At 40.2% G+C, this 11,409-nt stretch overlaps 1 protein-coding gene across 2 annotated transcripts in view; it reads right to left on the bottom strand.

Annotated features, from left to right (window-relative positions):
* Positions 1-3,401: 3,401 nt before the first annotated feature.
* Positions 3,402-11,409, bottom strand: part of LOC131257000 (class V chitinase-like) — a 34,244-nt gene continuing 26,236 nt past the window's right edge. Inside the window, exons 1-2 of one of the 2 annotated variants that reach the window (XM_058258143.1) lie at positions 5,566-6,745; positions 3,407-3,516 (exon numbers count right to left, since the gene is read on the bottom strand). In XM_058258143.1, the coding sequence (XP_058114126.1) occupies positions 3,443-3,516; positions 5,566-6,661 (1,170 nt within the window). In that variant the 5' untranslated portion in view covers positions 6,662-6,745 and the 3' untranslated portion in view covers positions 3,407-3,442. Of the gene's footprint in view, positions 3,517-5,565; positions 6,746-11,409 lie in introns of those variants that run through there. The other variant, XM_058258144.1, reaches the window with a different exon arrangement.

Genomic DNA, 11,409 nt, shown 5'->3' with positions numbered 1-11,409 from the left:
CTTCTATAATCCCGTTGAGCTGCAAGTCGCTCTTGAGCAATCCTGATCTGGCACAGATGGAAGGCGGAGAGGTTGGGCTACGATCTGGGAAAAAATTGCAGAAGAAAAGGAACTAAATTTTGTTTGGAATTCTTCCTAAAAGTGTGTGTGTATATATATATATATATATATATATATATATATATATATATATATATATATATATATATATATATAAAAATAAATAAATCTAAGCATTACGGCTTGGTACATGTTCCAACTTGGGAGGGTGAAGGAGGTAGAGATCCGAGCTTGTAATATTGTGCCCCCAAAATTCGGATACAGAGTGTGCACCTTCAAACCCGAGTTTTGGCTTATGACTCGTACACTGATTGTATTTAATTCCGTCTTCATACAGTTATCTAGAGGCACAACTTAATGAATTTTAAGTTTACATCCAAATTTAACATCCATTCATCTACATTTGTGTTACATTCCTATAATTTTCATCATTGTATATTCAAAACCACATCGTCTGAACATGAATTATCTAAGTCTACTCATTTGAAACTTACTTCAACAAAAATAATAATCAAACATGATTATATTTATAAACAATGATGAATCATATATATAGTAGGTACAATAAAAAAATCAAATTCCTAAACAGTAAGTGTGTGTGTGTGTGTGTGTGTGTATAAAATTCATTAATTCAGCGTAGTATGTTCATCTTTCGCTTAATATGGCAACTGGTCCCGCAATTCATCCGGCAATCGATCTTCATTTTTCAACACTTGATTCAGATTTCCTATTTCATTCATTTCTATATTGTTGTCAATCCACAACATTAGCTGGCCAGGCTAGTGAGAAGTCTTGACATGGTTCTTCACGTCAAATTAGAATAGAATAACGATGAGCATATACAATATAAGTTTAGAAAGAAAATGTAAATATTATGCAATGTATGAATGCATCAAGTGGGAATCCGTCTACTTGCTTGAGTTGGAAACCCGTCAACCTGCATCTGCCCATTGGCAAGCTTCTACCATTTAGTAGGCATTGGCGAGGCCCACATCTACTCCATGAGTAGGCTTCCACTAGTATAGTGGGCTTCTGATAATGATTCTACCATATACACCATCAAGAGAGGCCTCTCAGGAATTCAACACGTGTTGCGCATGCAAATGATAGATGCACAAACATATCAAGTGTTAACCTAGGTTGGATATTTCAAAAGTCAATGACTCATCAATGTTTATTCTAAAGACTAGTTCAAGTCTTGTTGCTTTATTGGTATATGTCGATGATATTCTCATAACCAGCGGTTATGAGAATGATATTTAACGGGATATTCAACACGTGTTGCGCATGCAAATGATAGATGCACAAACATATCAACTGTTAACCTAGGCTGGATATTCCCAAAGTCAATATGACTCATCAATGTTTATTCTAAAGACTAGTTCAAGTCTTGTTGCTTTATTGATATATGTCGATGATATTCTCATAACTGACGGTAACGTGCAATGTATTGCTAATCTCAAATCATTACTCCACAGCTCATTTTGTATGAAGGATCTGAGACCATTAACATATTTTTTGGGACTTGAAATATATCATGCATCTCGAAGATATCTCCTTAGTCAACAAAATTACACTTATGATTTAATGAAGCACGCAAATTTTACAGATTTCATGTCCTATGAAACTCCTCTAGAATTAAATATTAAGTATGGGAAAGATGATGGAGATCCTCTCTCAGATGTTATAACCTATAAACAATTGGTGGAAATCTTGGTCTATCTCACTATGACTCATCCTAATATCACAAACGGAGTTCACGTTATTAGGCAGTTTGTTGCAACACCTTGTACATTGCATATGATGGCAGTTCATCACATTATTCGATATCTTCAAGGTACCCTCGATAAGGCGCTTCTCTTTCCATCCTCAAATGATCTACAATTATCTGTTTATTCTGATGCTGACTGGGCATAGCATCCCACTTTACGACGATCTACTACTGGCTATTGTGTTTTCTTGGGACAATTATTGGTTAGCTGGAAATGTAAGAAACAAACCACAATATCTCGATCTAGTACAGAAGCCGAATACCATGCAATGGCAGAAGCTTGTAGTGAAATTACTTGGTTTAGAAGATTGTTAATAGATCTTGGGATTCATTTGTCTTCGCCAACTCCATTATATGTTGACAACTTGAGTGCTATTCAGTTGGCTTCCAATCCGATATTTCACGAGCATACTAAACACATTGAAATTGACTACCACTTTGTACGAGAAAAATACACGGCTGGAATCATTTCTTTCTCTCATGTGACATCAGAAATATAACTTATTGATTTATTTACAAAATCCATGACATCATCCAGACATAAATTTCTCAGTAGTAGATTAATGTTGATTCGTTCTCCCACATCAGTTTTGTGGGGGGTTATATTAGATGTCATTAGTTGTACATTAACCATGTATATCATTAGCTGTAATTATTCATATACATTAGCATGTATAGCATTAGCCGTAATTAGACATGTATAGAAATATTTTAATTAGAGCTGGTTCTAATTAAATTTTCTTGTATATACATGTATATTCTTTATTTAAATCCGATTTAGAGTGAAGTATAATGCAAAAAAAATAATTGAAATTTCTCCTATTCCAAACATTGTCAAGTGCCACGTGGCATCCTTTATTTGTTAATGGATGTAGTATAGGTGGTAAAAAGAGAAGAGGTCAAGGGCATTTTGGTCATTCTAAAATCTAGGCACAACCTTCGAAGTGGGGGTAGATTTCACTATCCTTCAGCAGAGTACACCATGAGTTGCGAAATGATCCACATGGCTAGTGGCAAGCAACCACTATGTGTTGTGGCTAGTGGCAAGCAACCACTATGTGTTGCTCGCCTCGTGTCTAGCTCCCACATTGAATTACAAGCTCCAGTGGACCTTGGGCAGTTCATTGGGCTTTTGATTTTTGGGTTGGATTAGGTTTCATGGTGTTTGGGCTTAGAGTTAGGCTTAAGTTTGGGCTTGAATTTGATATGGATTTGGCTTACATTTGGCTTACATTTGACTTAAATTTGATATGAATTTGACATGGGTCAGTCACAGGTCAATCAGGTTGAACCGCCCGACTTTCACAGCCCTAGTTGTTTGGTCGCGATGAATTTAACAAACATGGGTGAACTCCGTTGAATCTTAAAACCTTGATGGATGCATGAGATTAGAAATAAATCTTATTCTAATTTCAATTGCAATCCAATCTACCCCAATCAAGAACTTCAATCGCAATTTGGGATGCACCCAAAATGTGGTGACAAAAATTCAAAGAAAGTCAAGATTTATATTACAACACATTATTCAATGACTAATTACAACTTTTCAGGATGACACAATTAAAAGAACACTTTTATTAATTATAATATCAGAACAAGATCTCTCCTTCGTTAAATCACTGCCTGCATTTCCCGGGCGCTCGTCGTCTTCGCCGAAAGATTTAGTCCATCCCACGTTCCTGAAGCTGCAACGTAGATCAAGAAAGAATAATAAGGATTGAGCTAGTGCTCTTTATGGCCCATTTGCCATTATGGCATACGTGTGTCAGATCCGTCCCATTCATTAGGAGAGGCCGTTTTTGGACATCCCCAAATGTCTGGCTGTTATATGCATAAGGTGGGCCACATGTGTTACTTGAATGAAATCGATTTTTTTATTTTTTATTTTTCCCCTCTAATTAATAACAACAGTCCATTATTTTCATATAAGTGTCGTCCACCTCAAAAGTGGACCACTCAATTTTTGGGACAAGATTTATTTGTGGTGAGCCGGTGATTGGTCTGTGTTTTGCATACATGTGCGCTGATGGATCCAGACGGTTCAATTAGTGGACCAGATCATGGATGAGGATCACAACGCATCAACGAGTTTTGAATGATCAAAGTTAGGTTAGGCTCGAGAGCAACAGTCCAGAAAGATCAAACGGTTAGAAATTACCAAGTGGTGCTTTATTTTTGAGCCCTTCATCAGGTTGCATGTTCATTTAACGGTCCAGATTGACCAATAGCGTAACGCTACGATTGGCGATGAGAGCATCCAACCCATTCCTACTCCCCGTAAGAGATCTATGCCGTTCGTCTATGGACTAAACATGGGGCGCGGCGTAGGTATTACTTCCAATTCCAAACATGGGCGCGGCTTCGATGGATCCCCGGATCCACCGAGGTGGGTGGGATCCCTGACCGTGGGGTCACTGTGATATATATGTCTTATATCCTCGCCGTCCATCCGTTTTGAAAACTCATTTTAGGTAATTATCTCATAAGTGAAGTGGATCCAAATCTAAGGTGTCCATAATACAGGAAACATAAGTAATCAACCATTAAAAATTTCTTGTGGGCCACAAAAGTTTTGAATCAAGCTGATATTTGCATGGTATTTACATCCATGACTTTGTGACCGTATAAACAGGTTGGATGGAAAATAAACATTCTGATATCTCCACGAAGTTTTTAATGGTGAGGATTCAATCACTACTGTTTCCTGTGGTATAGCCCACCTAAGATATGGATCTGCTTCATTTTTGGGATCACATCCTAAAATGATCTTTCAAAATGGATGGACGGTGTGGATGTAAGTCACGGACATCAAAGTAGGCCCAACAGTTAGGAATGGACGGTGTGAATGTAAGTCAAATACATCACATTTTGGAAATTGTCTTCGACACGCCCGGTGAGAGTCGCAAAATCTCCCACAGCTCAAAAGGAAGCTACTGGGAATCCAGATACATTTTCAAAATCCAATTTTTAATTCTCCTATTTAAAATTTATCTCAAAAATCCCAACTACCCTTGTTAGTGCACACAGGGAACGGATTGGCTACTCCCGCTACCACCATCTAATGGCTGGTGGTCGGTGCTCTATGGGCCCCACTATGATGTATGTGTTTCATCCATGCTGTCCATCTATTTTTCTAGATCATTTTATGATATGAGATTAAAAATTAGGTATATACCAATATTAAGTGGACCACATTACAGGAAACGGTGTTGAATGAACATCGATCATTAAAAACTTTATGGAGGTCATAAAAGTTTTGGATCAGCTGATCTTCGTTTTTTCCCTTCATCTGGGTCTGTATAACCTAATCAACAGATTGGATGTCGAATAAACAGTACAGTGGGCCTTAGGAGGATTTTAATGGTGGATATCGAATAACTATTGTTTTCCTGTAGTGTGGTCCACCTGAGATTTATATCCATCTCATTTTTTGGATAAAGCCCTAAAATGATCTGTAAAAATGGATGAACCGAATGGATGAAACACATACATCATGGTGGGGCCCACATAGCACCGACCATCAGCCACCGGGCTGGTGGCAGGCGTAGCCAATCCGTTTCCGTGCACACATCCTTTTCCTTGTATTCCAAAGTCGAGATTTACTCAGTTCCAACTCGTCCGAGTTGAGTCGAACTCAGTCAGGAAATTTACGGCTCACTACGATCGACCACCTTGGTTCACTCCAACGAGTCAAGACGACTCACTGAGTCAGAAAAAAAGCCGAAATTAGTCACCTGTTTGTGAAAGTTCCCAGTTACTGTCTCCACCAACGGACCATGCAAAATAGCCCAAAAGCCCCTTACTCTTGGCATACGAAACCTTAGCAGCAACCGATCTTACACCATCGAATCCAATCCAAGTGGAACCCGCATAGCAATAGTCCGTTACAACCGTTGAATCATACACCCAAGTAGCTCCAGTCCTTTCAATGAACGCCTTGATCTGCCAGTAACTTATCGATCCATCACCTCCGACATCTTGTTCGGTGGCTGACCCGTTCGCCGGCGCACCCAAACCATTTTGGTTCGGGTCCACCAGCTTCCATGCATATCCATAAAACGGCAAGCCTAACACCATCTTGTTAGTTGAAAGTCCAGCCCCGATCCAGACATCGATTCCAGCACTGCCGCTGAATCGGCTAGATGGATCGTAGAGTGCGGCGGGTGCACCGGTCGAGTCTCCTGACCAATCGGGTCCTTTGAAGTCATATGCCATGACATTGACCCAGTCCAAGTTCGTTCCGATCGACTGGACTGGGTAAGTCAGTGAGTCACGGTTCGCAGAGAAATGGACGGCTGCAGTCAGTAGAAGCTGCGTCTGGCCGGATGACTGCGACTCGGACACAACTGCAGCTCGCCACTCATTGAAGAGGGTGCCTAAGTCCAGCATCTGTTGAGGAGTTTGCGGATATTCCCAGTCGAGGTCGAGGCCGTAGAAGCCGTTGGCTCGAGCGAGCCTGATTGATGAGTCGATGAAGCTCTTACGTGATGTTGGCTGACTCGCCATGGAGGCGAAAGCAGATGGGTCGGACCTTCCGCCTCCTATCGATAGTAGCGTCTGGACGGACGGGTTCTTTTGTTGGACGGTTGTGGTGAAAGCAGCGAATGCGGCCTGGCTGGAGTTTGGAATGATGAGTTGGTTGGATTGAGGATCGAGAGCGGCGAATGCACAGAAAAGGTGGGTGAATAGAGCGGAGTTTATATCAGATACCGGGAATTCGCTGGCTGGAAACCAGTAGGCAGCTTTGACTGTTGTTTGGCTGATGGAGGGTTGTAGTTGAAGGAGGAATATAGAGAAGAAGGAGAAGAAGAGAAGGTTTCGAAACGCCATTAGAGATATAGAGAGGATTGTAGCAGTTGTTGGTTTGTTGGAGTTTTGAAGGAGTTGTATTTATAGGAGTAGAAGGAAGCATGAATGTGAATTATTTTGATGTATGGTATACATAGGAGTAGGATATCCGAGCCGTTCATAAGTTGGGTTTGATACAGTTTATGAAAGTAATGAACAGCTAGTAAAAGCTGGGCCAACATTATTTAAGGTGTCCATTTGTTTTTAAGATTGTGGCCCATGTGATGACTGGACGAATCTGATGGACGGCTTGTTTCTCATTCTCCCCCATGTGTGCACATGTTGAGTCCGGATCCTCTGTTTGCCAAAAGCACGACTTTACTACTTTTTTTTCCTGGTTTGAATAGTGATTGGTCCATCTCATCTCAGTCACCGGTCCAATAACACAATCACACAGTACAATTAAATCGCAACAACCACAATTTTGCTGCTTGACGCAAACAGATGATCCGTACTCATGTTGCCATCACCTGTTGTGGCGTGCGGGGTAGGTTGCATCGTACACGTGAGCATCTATATAGCCAAACAACGGTCAAGACTAGCATTGTACAAGTAAACTATACACCAGCTATATAACTGTTTACTTTTTATATTTATACTGTTTATATATATTTAGAGATCATTTTAGAGCATTATTCAAAAAAAAAAAAAAAAAATACATATCCAAAGATTATCTTGGCCACACCACAAATAGGAGTGGAGATAATTATTTTCACGTTTAAACAATTTGCAAGGCCTAACATGATGTTTATTTTCCATCTGATCCAAAACTTTTGTACTTTTGTTACCCCAAAAAGGGTTTCAATGATAGACGTTCAATCCCCCCACTACTTTTTGTAGTGTGGTCTACTTAATAGTTAAAGCTATCTTATTTTTCTCTTCAAGAATTAAGAAGAGCTCGCTAAATGGATGTACGGTTTAGATATAACACATACCTCTTGATTAGACTCACAGAGCCTACAAACGTAAATACAAGAGCCATATAGCTGACATGAGTTACACCAGCCAATCCGCTTCCGTCAGCCGGGACGCAGATTAGGTACAGTGACGTCATCAAGTTCTGTAGACGTATGCGTGCTGTATCCACAACGACCATTCATTCTGGAGATATCAAGGCATTACCAGGCAAGCGTATTGCTTAGTGTGTAACTCACACTACGCTAGTAAATTTTGTGAGGCCTACCATGATTTATGTATATTTTATCCGCTCCTATCCATTTTCTCATATAATTTTAGGGGTTGATCCCAAAAATAAAGTATATATAATGTTAAAATGGACCACACCACTAGAAACAGTTGAATTAAAACTTTACCATTGAAAATTTCCCAAGAGCTACATAAGTTTTAGATCAAGCTTATATTTGTGTTTCCCGTTCATCCACGTTTTGTATGATCTTATGAAGAGGTTGGATGACAAATAAACATAATTGTAGGGCTTACCAAGGTTTCAACAGTGGAAATCATTATCCCCACTATTTATTGTGGTATGATCCACTTGGTCTTTGGACATGCTTCAATTTTAGGTTTATCCACTTGATCTTTGTGATCCATTCGAGCCTTAGATCTGCTTCTTTTGTTAGATTATACCCAAAGACATGAAAAAAATGAATGTACGGTGTGGATAAAACCATACATCACAGTGGCCCTTCAAATCCCCTGCCTGTGCCGAGGTCGGGACAGGCAATGGTAGCTCCCCCTTTCAATGGTTTGCTTGTTCTCATCTTGAAAAACCAATCGCCTCCCACCAATACCCACCTACGTAGCTTGTGTTGGTTCACCACGCCATCCTAGTCCGGTCAACTGCAAGATTGATCGAATACATCTCCACATGTTACACTGCAAGATACGCCGATACTCTTATCCATTAGATTTGGACTCTATTCAATGATACAAACCGTTTATTAAGTAGGGCTTACCTTGGATGGAGGATTGAAATAATCCCATTGAAAAGCTTTTATTTGTTGTCGTTCCACTGTAGAAAGTGAGATTTGTTGTATAAACGGTTTGGATCATCAGAACATGGCCCATGTTTAAAGGTAAAAGTGCCGATGCACTGTAATGCAATACGTCCGATTTATTCGAGCAAATCTCGGTCCGCAAATGTAGTTTATAATGACATCTGTCTTATCGTCTATCGTTGAATGGGATTTTTTCCATAGGCTGTATGTGCGCTGGTCTGTGGTCTATATTGAAAAACTGTCACTTTTAATCTATTTCTCCAAAACTGTTAGTTATTTTCTCGTACAAACCTAGAGTTGGGCATGTCTAACCCAATCCGAATCGAACCGACGGCTTGGATCGGTGCAGATCAAGTAGGGTCATTCAGATCCGACAGTTTTTCGTATCGAGATCGGGTCGTGGTCAATCCGGACCGATTCGATCCAAAAATTAACCTGATCCAATCCGACTTGATCCGAAGTAATTCTTATCAGTGCTTCTACTTTTTCCTGTGATATGGTCCACTTAAGCTTTGGATATACATCAATTTTGGGTTCAACCACTAAAATGATCTAGAAAAATGAATGGATGGCGTGGATAAACCACCTACATTCATAGTGGGCCCCAACAGAGTTTACTTAGTACGAATTGGCTGGTATACCACACACTGGCTATATAATATAGCTATTGTGGCCTATAAGTACGTGTCGTGCGAAGACGAGCATTGAGTCCTCCCAGTCCCATCCCATTCCATCAGAGTCAGGACACCAGTGAAAGACAATTCACATGCTTCTACTAGTTTTGAAATACTTCGATGCTAGTTTTACACTATTTAAAAAGTGATGGTGACTCATCTCATATCATGTGGCACTGATGCACAGCTATCCCCATCGTCCAAATTGTGGGTCCCATCATATCTATGAAGTCACACCGATCAAGCTATCCTAACCATCCAATTAACATCTATTAAATTGATGGTTGACATTACCTTCATCTTAAATATTCAATTATGCTCCATCCACGGCAGTTTCATTTGGATGGTCTGGATTACCTCACAACGGTGTCATGTGTATAGTTGGATAGTCTAGTTTTACTAGGTGTACAGGCATGTGCTAGATGCCACACGTGTGCCAGCATGACACCAAGATCCAATCTGTGCATCAGGTTGGTCCAACCTTATACATGTTTTCACAAAAAAATAAATCTAGAGTACTCAACTTGAGGGCCCAATATTGGAAACAAGCTAGGGGGTTAATTTTCATAGCCAAATCTTTGTTTTGCAACCCGTGGCCCACCTGATGATTGGATAAAGCTGATTCTTAGGCTAGGGCGTCAATATAGCAGTACCTTTCTAATGAATGGACTGGATCTTGGAGTTTCATGCCATGCTAGCACATATGGGATGAGCTTTGTTGCACAAGCGTGTTCACTTGGCTAAGCTCTGTATAATCACCACTGTTTTCTTAATGATGTAAAACTAACATGGGTCTAATCTGAGCTATAAATAGTAGGCATCTCTTTAGTTTCTTTTCTGCTTTCTATTATTTCCCTCATCGCCACTGACGCTATAGCCTATAGCCTTAGCTTGTAGGTATGTGTCGTACAGATTAGATATTGACAAACTCAGTAGTGACGTCACCAAGTTTTGTGGACCCCACCAAGATGCATGTGTTGTATCCATACCATCCATCCATTTGGAGAGATCGTTTTATGACATGAGAAAAATACTGAGATAGATCTAAAGTTCAAGTGGACCCCACCACAGAAAACAGTGGGGATAGTGACATCCACCGTTCAAAACTTCTTAGGTGCCATAGAAGTTTCCGATCAAGCTTATATTTTGTTTTCACTTCATTCATCTCCATGTTAACTTATGAATAGGTTGGATCTAAAAAAATACATCATGGTGGGCCCTATAAATGTTTCAACGATGGGTGTGACTGATCCCACGATTTTCTGTGGTGGGTCCACTTGAACTTTAGATCTACCTCATTTTTTTCTCATGCCATAAAACCATCTCTACAAATGGTTGGACGGTATGGATATAACACACGCATCATGGTGGGGTCCACAGAGCTTGGTGACATTAGCAATTTGGTACTAACCTTGTTAGTATCTAATCTACCCCCACACGTAATGTAGTTTCGTGCACAGTACGTCAACACAGTAATGTGTCGTGCAAAGACGATCGGAGACGCGCCTCGAGCTCCGAGTTGTACAAACGGCTTAAATGAGATCAAGATTACATGGGCCCCACAATGATGTATTTATTATATCCATACCTTTTATCCATTTTCATGATAATTTTAGAGCATTTGAAAAAAAACATTGAATCATATCTAAAGCTCAAATGGACCATACCGAAAATAACAACGAGCATAATGATTTTCATCGAAAATGAATCCGAACCTTACCGAATTTGATCCGACTCAGTTTTCTTGATCGAGTCAGACTCGGATCGGATCAGGCCAGCGGTGGTTCGGATCGGTTCTAGTCAGATGACCCAGACTCGGTCCCGGATCGGATCGAGTTTGGGTAAGGCCATGTAGATTTTGGACCGAGTCGAGTTGGACCCAATCCGATCCGACTCGGTCCAATGCCTAGCTCTATACAAACCTTCTACTACTTAGATAGCTTTTGATTAAGAGGGCATTGGTATTAAGTGTGAAAATGACAAGTTTGCCCGCTTCATAATTGATTTATGACTACATCATGGGTTGATTTAGTGGGTCCACACAAAGTAAAGGCAGATATAATACTTGAGTTACTAAAAAACCCTCCAATGACTACCA

The sequence above is a fragment of the Magnolia sinica genome, chromosome 9 (genome assembly GCF_029962835.1).
Source record: "Magnolia sinica isolate HGM2019 chromosome 9, MsV1, whole genome shotgun sequence".
Classification (NCBI taxonomy): domain Eukaryota; kingdom Viridiplantae; phylum Streptophyta; class Magnoliopsida; order Magnoliales; family Magnoliaceae; genus Magnolia; species Magnolia sinica.
This window is presented reverse-complemented; position numbering and strand designations above follow the sequence as displayed.